Source organism: Ornithodoros turicata, chromosome 2 (assembly GCF_037126465.1).
Source record: "Ornithodoros turicata isolate Travis chromosome 2, ASM3712646v1, whole genome shotgun sequence".
NCBI classification, from domain to species: domain Eukaryota; kingdom Metazoa; phylum Arthropoda; class Arachnida; order Ixodida; family Argasidae; genus Ornithodoros; species Ornithodoros turicata.
Genome location: NC_088202.1, coordinates 90,258,423 through 90,275,656, shown reverse-complemented (window position 1 = coordinate 90,275,656; position 17,234 = coordinate 90,258,423). Strand labels below are relative to the sequence as shown.

The 17,234-nt window shown below is 43.2% G+C and overlaps 1 protein-coding gene across 5 annotated transcripts in view; it reads right to left on the bottom strand.

Annotated features, from left to right (window-relative positions):
- Positions 1-17,234, bottom strand: part of LOC135385750 (uncharacterized) — a 41,445-nt gene that overhangs the window by 14,022 nt on the left and 10,189 nt on the right. For all 5 annotated transcript variants that reach the window (XM_064615239.1, XM_064615242.1, XM_064615241.1 and 2 more), the window contains 12 exons: positions 16,709-16,799; positions 16,554-16,612; positions 15,549-15,681; positions 15,304-15,472; positions 10,630-11,077; positions 8,392-8,599; positions 6,338-6,544; positions 5,867-6,000; positions 4,343-4,513; positions 4,091-4,267; positions 3,106-3,337; positions 35-263 (listed from right to left, as the gene is read on the bottom strand). In XM_064615239.1, the coding sequence (XP_064471309.1) occupies positions 35-263; positions 3,106-3,337; positions 4,091-4,267; positions 4,343-4,513; positions 5,867-6,000; positions 6,338-6,544; positions 8,392-8,599; positions 10,630-11,077; positions 15,304-15,472; positions 15,549-15,681; positions 16,554-16,612; positions 16,709-16,799 (2,258 nt within the window). The remainder of the gene's footprint in view (positions 1-34; positions 264-3,105; positions 3,338-4,090; positions 4,268-4,342; positions 4,514-5,866; positions 6,001-6,337; positions 6,545-8,391; positions 8,600-10,629; positions 11,078-15,303; positions 15,473-15,548; positions 15,682-16,553; positions 16,613-16,708; positions 16,800-17,234) is intronic.

Here is a 17,234-nt window from a genome sequence, read left to right as displayed (position 1 = left end):
TGCAACAACAGTACGCAATTCCTGCAATACTTACGCAAAATGGTTTTCATCTATAGGCTTCCTGCACTCGAAGCAGGTGTGTGCAAGCGATTTTGGCTCTAGGGTGACTGCGGGAACAAAGAACTTTGGTTGGCAGGATGATGGTGAGGTGAGTGTGGGTGAGGGAGCACTGTACTGCACAGGCTGCACCAATTTCCTTGGTTTGATGTGTGGATCAGGTACGAGAATGGGACTAGATGCACTGCACTCCACCGGCTTCACTCCTGCAATACATGAGGTGTTGCTCACAGTGAATTATGTAAATTTTTGACACCTCAAATGTTGTAAAAAAATAGCCACAACAGACTGTAGTTGCATCAAAGTTCGTTGCCATTCTCAATGAGTAGCAAAATGCTGAATGTCATCTCCAGATAATTTATAAGTACGGGTCCAACATTTCGGAGTTTTCAACCCGCAAAATTCAGCAGCTGCTTATCGGAGTTTAAATTTTTAAGAAATTCAGAGTTTTTTGGGGGTTTGGAGACATGAAATACCATACCAAGTGGATTTCTCAGAGTTTACCGGAGATACGAAGAGTGAGTAACGACACAAACTAAAAAGGCACTCAATAACATCACCACAAGTGACTGTGAGTTGCCTTATTCGGCTCGCTTGCAGCACAGCTGAAACGCCCATTTACAGTGAGTTGCTGTAAGACATACAAGCAGAAAATTGCACAAGCTGGTGTCTGTAAGACATCCTTCCTCTCTGTTAATCACCCTGAACTTAGGGAAAGCACATTCTATGATTAACACTGGAGACAGGAAACCCTGGAACAGGCCTGGTAGATCGAGGCTGGCCCGTGAAAGGATCGGCCACTCCGGTATGGGCAGAAACCTGGTACACGTAGTACAGTGCAAATTCTTCCTCCAGTTGCGTCAACTTAACGTGGTCTCTCACACCTAAGCAATATATGCCTTCGTAGTGCTCGTAGTGAGGAGGAAGTTCTTGCGTGCTTAACATTTCGATGACCTACCTAGATTTTATATACCAAAAACTGACATCTGCAAACTGCATATCCAGCATGCCATCATTGTCTGAATCGGAAGAAATTTGTCGTTTTTCGGATATATCCGAATATGTTAAAGAAATACTGGCGAGTGTTTATCAGTGTTTGTCGGACAAAACCAAAAAGTTGGAACCCTACTTATACGTAGAGCCTGAAGTTCTAGGATATAACCCAATTCTTCCCTGAATTTGCACCCCAAATTGCTCTGACTGGGACATCTGTAGGAATGCATACTAACTTGTTTGGCAGCAAATGCAGTTACATGACCGTTTGTACCAAACCAGCACAGTTAAACATGATGACAATTGATGTTCTCAGGCTGGAACACATAGAAAGGACAAATACATTCAAAGCCTCAAGTGCCATCAGTACAGTTAGTTCGAGTAACTGAGCCTGATTTCTCCCCGAATTTAGGATACTCGAAGCTTCTTCACCCGAATTCGCATGAATTTAGAGCACATGTTTATTTACCCGATTTTTACCCCTGAATTTAGAAAAAGTATTTCCCAAAAACCGCAGGTTCGACTTATACGCTTATGAGAACCCTGGGAAATATGTTGCTTATACATGTGGTGTCCCAAGCTGATGATTATCCATTACGGTTGCTTATATGTTTACCATACAATTACATTTCCAAATGTGGTGTTTGACACATTCCCTGGTGTTTGACATGTAGACCATACAGAATCCTGGATGGCATAGACTGCAAGAAGCATCATGAAAATATGAAAAGCATCACATGCAACACTAGACACTGAAGGAAGAACACACAGTGCTCCGCTTGCCACACATTTAGTGGCACCTGACAGTACTACTTACATCCAACCTATTGTGCATATTTAATATTTTGGGACATGTAGACATCTGCAGCCCACATCAACAGCTCTCATGATGTCAGAGGCTATGATGAATTGCATTATCAAAGATATTCAAATTTATGTCACAGAACACCAGTGGACAGATGGTATGACCCAGTTACTGAACCTCACAGTGAATCTTGAATTTTTTAAGTTACTGCAGCCAGCAGACAATTACATTTTACATAGAACAAACGAACCTGTTGAGAATGGTGAGAAATTATTATACTGTATAAGTTGTCACTTTTGCAGCCTCAACGATTCGCCAATTCCGATGGAGGCACATTTGGGGAATTTTGCTGGACCTTATTTTCACAGTATTTCTGAACTCCTCCGTTTTTTCCCGTGATATCTGCGACTTTCATAAAGTTGGACATAGTCACCACACAGATGTGTGAATCGGGATTTTTTACTTCTTAGCTATAGGTTACTTTTTGACATTTTCCAAGGAATCCCTTCTGTTCTGAAGAAAATTTTATGCCCAATTCGGAGGTTTCTGAAAAAAAAAAAAAAAAAAAAAAAAAAGAAAGAAAGTCTAAAAGAAGTAAGGTGTGTGCTGCCATTCGGTTCGAGATTTTAAGACAGATTCAAGAAATGCTCTGGAGGCTTCGCCACCTGGGAACTTCAAAATGGCAGAGATGATACGATAGAAGGTGGCTATGTGGGCGTATTGATCGTAGTCCACCTTAAAATCGGTAAAACAAAACTGATAGCTCTAAAACACCGCACGGCAGCGTAGGCACACTGATGGCGTGTGAGGTGGTGGTTTCAAGGTGGTGAAACTGCTATTCGGTATCTACCTTTGAGTGACCGATCGCTCAACTTTCTACTTGAAGCAAAAACCTTTAAGACTATTTTTCGGTTTGGCTCCCCAATTGAAGAAAAAAAAAGAACGAAAAAGAAAAACAATTAAGGTTTTTGTTCAGTTCGGGTCTGCCCAAAATAGCATTTTTTTTCCGGTTTCTGGTTTCGGTCTTCTTCGACACCATTATTTCACACATTATGGCCACTTACATTATGAGGCCATTTAAAAGGACCATCTAAAATAAATGTGGGCGTGTAGGCACTCATGCCTCTATGTACCTGTCACCAAACGGTCTGGCTGCTGACACTGACTCTGTGTGCCCAGTCCCTTTGGTTCTCGTATTTGGAGAGTTGTAGGTATTCACAAAACTATGAAAAAATAGGCTTAATCCTTACCATTTTGGTTCTTTGCTGACACATGATCCTTTTCCCTGTGGGCTTTCAATTCACTCACATTAAAAAAAACGAGACAACAGATGGGACATCTGCGAACAGATGTCCGCCCAAGGTGCTTGAACAGGTGGCTGTAGAACCTCTGAAGGCCCAGTGTTGTTGCGTTGCCCAGAGACTTAATTATGTACACTTTAAGGCAGAAACGGCACAACAAGGCATTGGTCCCTGAATGTTCCTGAAACACAAATAATGGTTGAGTCTTAGGAACTGCAAACTTTAAAGGGAAAGTTTGCACAATTTAATTAATATGTCTGGCAGGAGTACTTGACTCTAAATAACTCTCCTGCGAGCCCTTTTGTTTGAAGTTGACACATTTCCAGAGTTATTCGAATTTCATCACGACAGTCAGCAGTGGACCTGCAACTACAGGGGGGAGCAACTGGAGAATCTGCTCACCGACTCTCACAACCTATTCATGATATGTCATCATTCTCTCCCACACCTCCTCCTCATGTATTCTCTGCAGCAGGATACAGAGAATTCTGCAGCAGGAGAGAAAGAAGCCCCCCCAAGGCCATGCCCACACTTCCTCACCCTGACCTCACACATACATCTTTCTGCATGCAAATTTCGAACTGTGTGGATTCTAATGCGTTATAATGCTGATAACAAATTATAGAACTTGAGTCGACGAAAAGTGAAGCAGGGATTCAGTAAATCGGGCAATATACACCCCTGGAAAACGGATATCTATGAATTAATGCCTGAAGAACAAACTATATCTTTAACACGTTTCTCCAAAGAAGAGTCATGGTAAACATGCCATAGGAACAGACACACCATTAGGAAAATGAAACGTATCATAGAGAGGTCATATGCATGCTAGATAGGTTGGTGACGCTGGGACATGGTGTACCACTGCCTACGGTGAATAAAACAAGTCTCTATAATTTCTCTTATTTCTAGAACTACACCACAGGAAACCCACCTGGTGAAAATGAGTAAGGATGTCTTCGTGAAATGATGAACGATACCCGCATAATTGACAAGAATATGGCATTTCTGAAGCACTATGATTCAGTTTCATGTGATCCACTAGACTAGGCACCAAGTCAAACTCTTGGCTACAGATACGACACACTATGCCTTCTTCTTTTAGATGAGCCTGAAAAGTAAAATGATTTGTCATTCCCAAGAATATCGCAGGATGTAGCGCCTGAAACTGCAAACTTGAACTTACTGCTTCCATGTGACACTGCATACTATAGGGAGTTTCAAACTCTCTGAAGCAAAATTTACAAACAGTGAGGTCACTAAGATCCGGATTTTTCTGCCGGCTGCCTTCAATGTGAGCAACGATGTGTTTAACCATCTTCACATTGTTGTCGATGACCTTTTTGCAGACTGGGCACTGTAAAAATTTGTGGTAAGGCCATGGATATGCCACACTGCTTCAAAATAACTTTGCAATAAAAAGCACAAAACCATGTCACTATGATTCAAAAATATATCACAAGGTCAGTGACTCAGGCATGGAGTAGTAGAACATAAATACATGCAAATTATCACAGCACATGCTTCCACACACTGTCTTCAATGTTAGTTTGTAGCACATGATGCTTCCATGTTCAGCAAATTACAGTACTTTTCACTTAGCCAAAGATGCTGTTGGTGCATTGTCAATGCAACAGAGAACATTGTTGACGCAGTCGCAGATGGCGAAGAAGTGCCTGATATAGTCTAAATTGTTGTCGCAATCAGAGTCCACATCAAGTATGACAACAAGTGTGGTGTCTTCCATACTTGACACTGAGGATGATATATTATAAGTTATATTGCCTGAAATTGCATAATCAATTGGCTTTACATGCTTAGAGCAGAGCAGTTGAGCAGTATGTCAGCTCCTCCTCCAGCTACATGCGGGCTTCTGCACACATGCGGCCACTGCCAAGGCTGCTAGAAATACTGGGATCCGAAATGCATTGCTTGTCGTGGTTTTCTGGTTGTCACTCATGCTCCATAACATGTGTACACATACCAGCAAGCCAAAATGCACAAAAAGTATACACAAGATGGGTTGAGGGTCAAGGGACAGTATTGGTGCGTGGGTCAGCAATACGTGCATCAAGGCAGCAGAGAACATGCACCGATCCTTGAGAAGATATTCTGCGGCAGACGTGAGGGACCTTGGACCGGACAGGCTGCCAACACCAGACATCTTTCACACATCTTTCAGGTATCCTTTCAACCGCTGAGCCCCACTGTTTCAAGTCTTGGTGTTCCAATTTTTCCTTCTATCTGTCATCTCCGCAATACCTGGACACTGCTCGACTGCAACACTGACATATTTCATAACTCACTGGTATTAAACCCATTTATGATTGGTCCTGTGTCGCAGTTCCTGATCGTGTCACGCTAGTACCTCGCCCCAACCTTCAGTGATGGTCGCTTTGACAGACCACCCTACACAATAACATCACAAAGAAATGTACAAAAAATCTAGCTGTTCCTCGAACAAGCGGTCTGAAATATTGGACGTGAAAAAAACATTGGTTCTAGAAAGCATTGGATGGTGCCAATTGTGCTGCCCAAAAAATCTGATCCTAAATTTATTTGAGTTCGAAAAATCAGTTAGCAACTGTAATTTATGGGTGCAACCTTTTACAAAGTAAAAAAAATTTATTTGCCTTTGACTTTGCCTTGATACTAAATGCAAAGTGTAACAGAAAATGTGGGCACAAGAGAACGATGTAGAAATGCTGACCTTGAATTGAAAGATTCCCCTGGACTCAAGAGGCGGCCCAGTCCTGCGAGAAGGCATCTTTCGTGCATAGTAGTGTTCATCCAGTACTACTGTGATATGATGTATGTTAGATAGCGTTTCACCTGTGTCTTGAGCTGTGCAATAGAGAAATAAAATGCTTTAATGCACATCGAAGAGCAACAGTAAATAATAAAATGTACAGTAAAACATAACATGTCACATCTATTACCATGACATATGAATCTCATGAAGTCCAACAAGTCAATCGGTAAATTGTATTTGTTTGTCTGTTTTGTTATGGCACAACGGCAACTAAAATGTGTTAGCGCAGTTCTCCTTGCCATCACTTGTCTGCAGAAATATGGCAATTTTGCAAGTAGTCCTGAATTGTGTAGCTTTCATTTAAAAAAAAAGAAAGAAAAGAGCACAGGGGGATCTTAGAAACCACATCATCATTCCAGTTCAGCTTACCTGATGAATCACTGCACTTTTCTGCAGGTGATGCATCTGCCTTACTGTACTTTGCGAGGGGTTTATCATCCTCATCATCACCAGAGCTGTCACAGTTTATCACTTCTGGACAATCTGAAGAGCTATCCAATGAAGGCATGCCAGCTGATGACCGAGACCCAATGAGGGGGGGAACTGGCGTGTCTACCATCATCTCAGAGAATGATGCTATAACAGAAAAGCAAGCATTTCAAGAAGCATATTTGTATCTGTGGTGTAAAAGCAAATTGGTAGTAGTGTCTCCTTTAACCTTGTGAAAGGGATAGGGTCAAAGTAGGAGGGTCCTTCACAGAACCCTGAGATAGGAAGAATAGAGTTTGGGATGTGAAAGAGTGCAGAGAAATCTACACATTGAAAGAGGCACCTGAGTTTGGGGAGAAGATAAATGGACAGAGCACAGAAACTAAGAGTAAAAAAATGTTTCCTTGTTCTGCCTATTTGTCTTTTCCTCAGGGATATGTAGGGAAACTCAGGGATATGTAGGCAATATCAAGTACACACCACGTCGCTTGATGTTCAATTTGATGCTCAAGATGCTGCTTTTACACACTGAAAGAAAGCTCTACACCTTCTACAATTGCGGTAAACTGCAATGATTAAAAGTGGTTTGAAATGCAAAAGAAAAGGTATAATAGAAAGTGTATTAAATCTAAACTTAAGCGACGAAGTAAATAACAATGAAAACATATGTGACTAGGATGCCCTTGAAGATGTTCTTTAAAGCCTAAGAGCACAAGAGGGACAAAGCGGGGTAGTTGGTACAAGTTCATATCGGATAACTGCAGCAATAGACGCGGACAAGGAGTTAGAACACGGAAGAGACAAACCATTTTTGAAGAGACAAACCATGGTTTGTCTCTTCCGTGTTCTAACTCCTTGTCCGCGTCTATTGCTGCAGTTATCCGATATGTCTTTAAAGCCTGTCAGATACCTCAACCATAGAATGGCGATCTGCTATTAGATTTCAATCAAGTACAAGCCTTTTCAATGCGGCAATCTATACAATTTTTATTTTGCGTTTTTTATGTAATCCAATTTTTTTTTGTCATGTGTTTCTGCCAAGGGATCACAAAATGTACTTTTAGCTGAGTTACAACTTTAAATAAGATACGGATCAAGGAATGACACTGAGCTAATTGAACCAAAAAGGTTACTCTGCACTTCACCTCCCCTTTCTCAGCACACAAACTCGCATGACATATAGCTGGGGTTTTCAGTAGTATTTACTAAAAAGCACTCATAAATGTATGTCAGTAAAGTTTTATATGATCACTAAAAATAGTTATAAACAAATAGTCCCCAGAATGAGCACTTGGAATCATTTGTTCTATCAAAGTATCAGTTGACAAATGTAACTCCTATAAGCGCGTTTTCTATTCCTAGGTTTGGATGGCTTTACAGTGAAGAGGCGGCATCTCATCACTTTTGACGAGTTTGAACGTTGGAAATTCGAAGCATGGAATCCCCACGTAGCTACCCCACAATCAGGAAGATGGTTGTACAACATAACGCCGCCATTTTGTCATCTGATTCAGCTGAACGAGTAACCAGTATGAAAACAGATGTCCTCAAATGAGCAAAGCTAACAAATGAAAATTTGGACACCAACTGCAAAGTCCTAATCTTGCACTGGAATAAATCCTACTCGTAGGATGTGCACATAAGAATCATTTCCGCGCAACATTCCTTGCATGAGGAATATTTTCGGGTGACTCTCAACCAAAATGTGGTGCTTATTGTAAAGGTTTCTGGTGAAGTAACGCAAAAGTAATGGCATTACTTATCAGAAGTAACGGCAATAGTAGTGCATTACCTACCACGCAAAAGTAATGGGTAATGTAATGCATTACCCATTGAAAAAGTAATGAGTAATTGTAATGCATTACAAAATAAAAGTAATTTCCCCGCTTCTGAGCCCAACTAACCGAGCGTGGCAGAGCAAGAGAATGTGTGGTTCACGAAAAGTACAACCACCACAGCTATGCCAAGAGTTTACCTACAGCAGAAGCACTTACCCTTCCAACCCCCATGCTCAATGCAATCCCTAAAAATGCCCCAGAAGGCATCTCGGGCATTGCTGCCAAAACGCTCCCTCCACTGCAGCTCATCTAAGAACCCCTGTATAGAGTCCAGACGCAGCTGGTTGACCACAAAATGTCCAAATACTTCTGTCAGCTTCTTCATCATATATGCCTCCACTTTTCTTGGTGTCTCACCATTCTCCTGGAAGAAGTGTGAAATTGGGAAATTCTCAACTGCTCCCTAAAAGTAATTCCTCACTTCAAGAGAAAGATGCATCATCTGTGACACCTAACATCTGCAAACAACAGGTTTATTCCATTGTTATACTGAATTAAGCTGCACTTTACTGATCTTTTCCTGTATGTGGTCCAATTGCAGAAGAGCTGTTGGGTGATCTAAATCATCATGATAATAATTACACCAGAGAGCACAAATACAGGTCAGTCACCACGACGATGTATGTAAGACTCTAGGTAACTGTACGTAAATTTTAAAAACCAGATGACGTAAATTTTAATGCAGTTAGGAACACGAACAATCGGCTTAATGATTGGTGGTTTAAAGACAAATACTGTGCTCCCAACATGCAAGATGATAGCCATACTTTTTTTCAGCAAAAAAAGTGCTTTCTAGGGTCATCGTGGATGGGACTGTCTGCTTTTGGGCTAGGTGGCGCAAGGTACCACCCGCTACAAAGGGAAAGCCACAATATCCATCCATCCACCAGTTACAGGCCAGTTTGCGACACCAGCACGACAAAGGCAACCTCATATTTTGAACAACGTTCAATGTGTTCACCAATGTGGTGCACCATGTGGTGCACCACTTTAACAATAAACAGAGGTTGTACAACAATGCACAAGCACAAATGAGGCATCTGCCTGCACTCATGCTACCTGCTCTCCCCCATATTAAAATCTTCTACAGACTTTCACTTCGCTTACCTTCGTCACAACAAAAGTGGACACTGTATTATCGAGGAATGGTCCCCTAATTCCATACAACATAAGGTGGCACCAGTGGTGACACTAGGGTACGCGTCACCCGGTGCGGGAGCTCTTTGCGTCAACCCCCCCCCCCCCTCCCTCTATAGTGGATCCCTTTCAATACCAGATGGTATGGGATACATAACAATATCATACCAGAGGCACAAAAGAAAAATCATATGTTCGCAGGGGGCTCCTCGTGTCGTCGCAGAGAAAGAGTTACTGGTGCGGCGCGTCCCCCCCATTTCGTTGCATGGCCCGGTGCGGACCACACCCCTAGAGATACCAACTGGGTGGCACTGCCTGTTTCACTCATTATGTCATGTAGAATAATTATTTCTGCTGATTAATTTGGCATGTAGCGCAATGCATACATAAAGTATACAAGCGACAACACAAGTGTCACCGCACTTTAAACAACCAAACAACAGAAAGCTCTGCTATAATGTACCACAATGTCATAGTGCAGCCTATGCCACAAACATGGCTTGAGACATGGCCACACAATGCTGTATTTTGTTCGTTTTGCCATGCACTTGTACCTCCCTGTTGTAATCACTCCTTCTCTCTGAGTAAAAGCTTGTATGTCACTGGATACCTTTGCCATAGAGAGACACCAACAATCTGATATACTGTTACAACTGTCATCACCATCTGGCACAAGCATGGTACGAAAGGATAAAACCAGGACAAGACCATTCTAGAGACAAGGTACCAACACTTCTGGCCAAATTTCATCATCATTCATCTACATTAAAAGGTCCAGAGCTCTAGTAACCTGCCATCACTGGATCAATACTGTGAGGGGGAATCACAACAACTGGTGGCAAAGTTGACAATCAGGTGACGACATGGTACTAGAGCTCTGGACATTTTAGCAAAGATGAATAGTGTTGCAATGTGGCCAGAAGAAGTGTTGGTACTTCGTCTCCAGAACGCTCAGCCCTCATTTTTCACCCTTCAGACCGTACTTGTGTCGGATGTTGATGACAGTCGTAACAACTCCAGAATTGCAGTGTACAAATGCAGAGTGCCCTATTACAGTGCAACTACTAAGACCAAAAACAGTATGCAGTGTGCCGCCACTCTCATGGAGTCATGAGGAAAGAAAGAGAGAGAAAAAAAAACAGATGCTTCGGTCTTATTTGATGAGCCAAATAACTGAGGCATTTTACCACAGGATCATATATTTGTAGAACTCTCACATTACCGGGGGTAATTGCAGTAACCTCACTCACAGCTTACCTTTGCCACTTTTATGCTGGGTATGCTACAATCCTTCCCCTCGGGCAGAAGCAAAACAGTTTCTTCCTTCAACCAGTTCTCCAAGCACTTGACAAATAAGGGAGAATTCCACCCCATGGATATGGAGACCACTTTTAACCGTGTCAATCCAGTTTCCTGATCAAGGGCACCGATGACCAGGAAGCGACCCATCTGCACCATACCCAGCTGCACTTGCACTCCAGGGCCTCCCAACTGTGGCCTGCAGATCTCGATAGCTTGCGAGCAGACATCCTGAATGGCACGCCATACAGAACGCATTTGTTCGGCAGTAAGCTGCAGCTCCTCCAGTACGTCATCCATGCTGGACTGTCGAGCCCAGTGGAACAGGAGGGCGACCGCTTTCCAGTGAGGAAGTTTGAGACGAGCAAAGAAGCTTGGCTGAGAGAGGGCTAACCTCCGTTTACACCTGCCACGACAGTTGAGAAACTGGTGATTTTATATAATAACTTGTCACAATGTCATGCACAACAGGTTCCTGGATAACAATGTACCAAATCTGACAAATTTAGCTTCTCCACAGAAATTAAGGTGAAAACAGGCTATCATTACTCCAGCAAGTTTTTTTGTGTGTATCATCATAAGGTGTGACAAGATGAAGCATTGTGGCTTCTACTGCTTTTACGCTGCTTTTACACCATTGTTTGGGCTTGAATAATGCCAGATAGTGTGTAGCCCTATGGCAAGCGGAGTGTGATATCGGTGCCACCAAACACCTACTCGAGGTAAATTAGCCACAGGAATGAATCATATCACTTTATGTAAGGGGAAGCTATTGTTGATCAGCAGCAAAACAGCTTGACCATTTAGGGCTAAAGGTATGATACCAGTGACGCTCTCATGACGATATTACACCCTAAATGCTGGTTTCCACAGCTGAGTGGGCCGTGACCATGATATACTGAGAGGCTCTAAGCATAGAGAAAAGCCTATAATATTTGATTCCCCTCATCATTCATTTTGAACATCACTTTGATGTTCAAGAATCAGCACTATACCTAGCATATGTGATATCATCTCGTAAACTACATGTGTTATGCTTTATACCTGTTACTGAAATTTGTTCATGTGTGCACTTAAAGGGTTTGTGAAACCATTTCCAAACTTTTGAGGAAATAACATTATAAATATTTATTTTTGTCTGCTAAACATGCATGTCAAAACGGGATGTTCCTGCAATCCTGCGTGACGAAGCTATTGCACTCCGAAGGTTGTGCACTGGGCGAGCTCCTCCCTCGCTCTTAACTTTTCACCTCCTCGCCTGTTTTCGGATTGACATTTCAGAGTGGGGAAGGAAGTGCATGCTTTTCCATTTCCATGACAACGTAGGCGATTGTAAAGGGAGCCGGCCACCGGAGAACGGCCTTTGCTATGGTGACCTTCGGGTACTGTGAGCAAGCTAAATGCACAGCTAAAATGTCACTTCATGTCTGTCTGCCGACGCCTTGCGCTGTTCAGCACCACTGTCAGCGGCGGCTTGAAAAACTCAGTTTTAAAAACCCAACAGATAAGAAAAAAACATTCAAACGAGGAACGTGGGACTTTGCGTGCCGAATCCATGTATGTAACAGAGCTATACATTTAGTGGGTTGCATGTGGTTTTTCATCCCTTTAAAGGGGTTGCAGCACGATATCCCAGGTTATCTTTGATAAACGTAAAGGATGGTTCTTAGCAACCAATGTAAACCTGCATTCCAAGTTTCACACCGAGGAGTATAATTTGATCCGCGAATACAGAAACTCACCCGGCTCTGACACCACAGCACGCGTCGACGTTACGTGCTTACGACTACTAATGGGAGCTCTGAGGCCTCTGACGTCTGTGCTTTACTCAGGCACGTGTTCGAGGGTTTGTATCTCGCCAAGTACGGCACGCAGAAAAATAATTCTTTTTTCCTCAGTACTCTGGAGTGTTGTACAGTGTGTGCATGATGCAATGAACAACATCTATCAAAGTGTCACAACCCCTTTAGGCTCTGCTACTCTTTTCCTAGGTAAGGTAAAAGAACCAGTTATCCAGTGACTTTGAGATCCACGTTGAAACTGATGTTTTGTTATGTTCGTGCAAATCTTATCACATATCTGAGCTTGAATTCAGCTTCTAAGATTCGATAATAGCTTGGGAAAAATTTTTGCTGAATAACCATAAAAAAGTGTGTAGCCACCACCTAGTGAGCGACACAGACATGTCTGAATGTGAGTGGCGTGGGGTCATAAACAGAGCACACACTGCTGGCTACAAATAAAGGCAGTGCTTCTGGCACCTCCTTGGGCAAGCTGGTGCTAGCACCAACCTCTGGATTGAACAAAGTTCCTCAGTCCTGCTCAATATAGTTGAAACTAACGCCTGACAGACCTTCAGTGACCCGGACAGACCAACCGAGGAAGCTCAGCTACCATCTGCCAAGAGCTAGGTGATCCAGCAGACAAACAGGCAACACAATAGAGGTCTTGTAAGTACCTCAGTTAATCGTGTATAAGACGCACATTTTTTACCGAAAGGCAATGCGGCATTGAGGAAGTGCGTTCAATACGTGTGGGGGGAATTGTAACCCAACACCTAAGGGAGACTTCGCAAGGATTCGAAACAAATTAGGTGAGCATCATACCGAACACGAACGACCCTTTCGATACCGAATACAACATTCGCATTCATTTTGCGAGAGTAATTAATTCGTAAATAATGACAATAGCAGACAGAGACCAAAATGCGAAGAGGCACAAAACAGAGCTCCATGCTATACCGTGACGTCACCCAGCATTGTAGTCTGTTTCGCAACCTACCTTCTCCCTTGCCGGGTGCCGGATGATGTCAGCAGTGTGCTGCTTTCAGTGCCTTTCGCTTCACAGAGGCGAAGCGCCCGCTTCGTAATAAATTCGTTTGAATAAAATCTGCGCAGTTTTGGAACGAGATATTTCGTACACATGTTCCTGACATCCCAAAGGTTACGGGCATACCACAACCTTTGTGGCGATTTTGTTGCGGAGTCCCACTTCTTTTTTTATTCAGAGATATCCATGGCGGACCTCCCCGGAATCGAACGTCGTGATTCTTCCACACCAAATAGTCTCGTGTTCCATCAAGCGTGGACGAAATACTCCTCTATGTTCGTTGCATTCGTCATTCATCACTCTGGCGCCAGGCGCTGGTTCTCGTTGACTGTGTGGTACGAGTGGCGGCACGAGACGATCCGGCCGTGCTATTAAAGTCATGGTGCATTTAATATATGGGAAGCAAAAAAGTGCCAGTATTTCGCCGCTCAAGTTGGTGGTGTGCCCAACATGCGAGTAAGTATGGTATTGGTGTTCCTTAGACAAAACTCCTTTGGAAAACCTAGGATAAGACAATGGAGGAGTACTCAACTGCATCACATGTGCACAACTAAATGCACTACAAAGGAGATGCTATCTGAAGTCGATGTGGGAAGAGGAACACCTTGTTGAAGTTGCAGATCTCTCAGGATGGCTAGAGGCCGCTAATAAAGCACACATGATGATATGGACAGGACAAGCACAGCTCGCACACAGAGTCCGCAGAGAAAAAACAATTTGGATCGCATTATATACAAAGAGTGCCAAATGTTGCTGTTATTTTACCAAATTTTTCTAAGTTTAACAGTGAAGAAGCAGTGAAGCAGTTGGTTGTCATATCCAATATGGTGGCTTCCAAACTAAGATTTTGGGAGAGGGGACAGCCTCTTTGTAAATCATTTGCTTTCCCACATTTCTCTGTCCTGGTTCCTCTTCTAGCTCCTCAGCTTCCAATTTTCATGTCTCGCAGGAAGTGGTTAAAAAAATCCATCTGTCCTGAGCCTCATATAAGTGAGAAGGGAGGGTCTCCTGGGAGAGGTGGTCCTACCTCCATACAGGTAACCAAACACTGTCTACAGGAGTGGGGCCAAATGACAAGAGCGCTGAACGGAACAGGGGAGACGTTGCTGACCTGATGTACTCGTTACTATTCCACTGCAGTGTGATGCAACAGTCCCGACATGCTTCGAAGAACAAACTGCTATGCCTTTTGTATCAATGCTTCTAAATTAGAGGAACTGCAAAGAGGCATTGCACCTTTTCTCCTTTTCTTGCTCCCAGTTTTAATGTACAACACATTTTATGGAATGTTTTATGTTATGTTTTATTCATCTGGAAAAATTGACACCAAAAAGCGTGCAACAAAATCATGACGTGCTTGCCTCCTCTCTCAGTATGTAGCTGCACTCCCCATTCCCCAGCACCCACACCTGTGCTCCTACCCTCAGTGGCTTCTCAGTGTCGTTCACGGACTGGTCAAAGTGCCCCGATATCACTCATTCCCCTACCCCTGAAATCATTGTTGTCAGCATCACACCCATTCCCCTGAATCAACTCTACTCAACTTGTTTTTGTTTAAGTATCTGCCTTAGTACAGAGCACGAAACAGAATTGCTAGGCATGACACACTCTCTTTGAACTAAGGCTTGCCAATGGATGAGGAAGGTCCGAGTTATCCTCATTCTCATGCCTAAAATCTCAAGCAACAAATAAGGTGTTATGGCAGACTGCATAGGACCTCAGCTGATAATGTGACACCAATCGCAAATTCAACTAGTTCCTGTCAACGCTACTGCAGTGTATGAAGAAACAAATTCCACCTACTTTGATGCAGCACACTCCAGAGCATAATGGAATGGCAAACTGGTATCTGCTTTGATAGCCATTTTGCCAACTTTGCAAACTTTGCAAGCCAAGTCAACCCTGAGGATGCCACGTTCGGCAAGCCAGGGAATAGGGTTGTCTCTGTCCACAATGTTGTAGTATTGGTCATCTACAGAGGACCACCAAGCTCAATTAGTCCAGAGCACACGAAGGATGCTCGGCGCCGAAGGTAAAAGCATACACACCAAGCTGACGAACTTTCTCCTTTAAGGAGTCTTCAGAGAGCACTTGCTGGGGCACTACCTTGGCAGCGAGGAGACTCTTAGCTGTCACTGCCGTGTTACCACCAAAGATTAGAGGAAGGGGACGAGGCTTTGCCTGCAGTACAAAAGAAACTCGTTGTCAGTGTCTTCTCACACCACCATACTGCGAGACACTGCAGAAAGAAACAAAAGCGTGTGAAAAGGAGCAACTGTTGCTCATGCAGCTGCAAGCACACAAAACGCTGCCACAGCTTTGTTCTATTGCATGTGCCGACAGTTGATGCATATCCAAACAATAAGCCAATAACCATTTTGTTCCAACCTTGAGTGACAATAACATTCATTTCCTGCTTTCTACCCCCTGCAGGACTTTGCCTATTTTGAGCTACAAAAATTTTTACCGCCCAAACTAAAAAATAACGTTTCTGTATTTTGTGTGCAGATCATGAGGAACCGTATGTAACAGTTAAATGCTGAGCTTCCAGCATTCAACTACACAGCCAATTACATGACCTGGTATAGTTTTACACGTTTTACACATATCAGATGCATATTTGTACGTATTTGTGAGCATGCACATTCTATAAAAAAAAGAGCAACATCCCAGCACCTGTAAATTCGCATGTGAAAATGTGTGAGGAAAGATTATCTTGGGAAATAGGCCTGGCCTTCCACCAAGGAAAGGGAGGGAGATACCAGAAGCCTTTCTATCAGAGGAATGAAGAACTGTGTCAGTCACCAGTCTATGCAGTTAATGTAAAAATGACAAATTCACGCAAGGGCGCATGCACAGGTCTACAGCCATCTAGGCCCGATAAAACAACTGTTTGTTTTTGTAATAAAGCTTCAGTTGGCAGAAGGCGCTCGTGTTAGACTTTCTTGTTGTGCTGTCGCCAATTTATGCCACGAGTCCGCTGGATCACATCCAACAAGCCTGTGTAAGGACGCTTGTGGAACGACCAAGCGTGTCAGCAAAGGGCCTATTACCTCTTGTCTGTGAACTTCAGTCAGAGATTTTGGAGCTGGCATAGACTGTTCTGCATGAACTGAAAGCGAGAATGAAAGGATGAAGGGAAGCTGACACCACAAACACGCACACACACTGTTGCCTGTAATAGGAACCTCAGACACAGTCCACTTACAGGCATTTGGGACTAGAGGGTTTTGCCTCGGGGACGATGCACAGCCGACAAAGTTGCCATTCCCAGTGCTCACCTTCAGTGGCTTTGTAGCCTGCGTGAAACAGGCTGAGGCATTAACCACTGCAGGGACAGCACAGCAGCAATGTATGTAACATTTCCTTCACTTGATTTAGAGTCACAGCATGCAAGGAATGCTCTTTCAAAAAGGACAGTTATAGGAGGTATCTCCCTTACTGTGGTACAAGAAACTTGATAAATGGCTGCTTCCAAACTACTCGTGACCTTTTAGTTGTCGCACAGTAAGATATTAAAAGTTTCAAGCCCTAAGTATTCACCATGCAGACCACCGCCGTGACTACAGAACAAGCTGCACAAGGGATTGTGGCACTTTGATATCCTACGATGTTGGTTAATATACTACTGTAATGCACATATCGTTCAGCACCCCAGGGTAGTGAGTAAAAGGAATTATTCCTCTGCGTGACATAGTGTACAAGTGACAGACCTTGAACCTACAGCTGCTGCC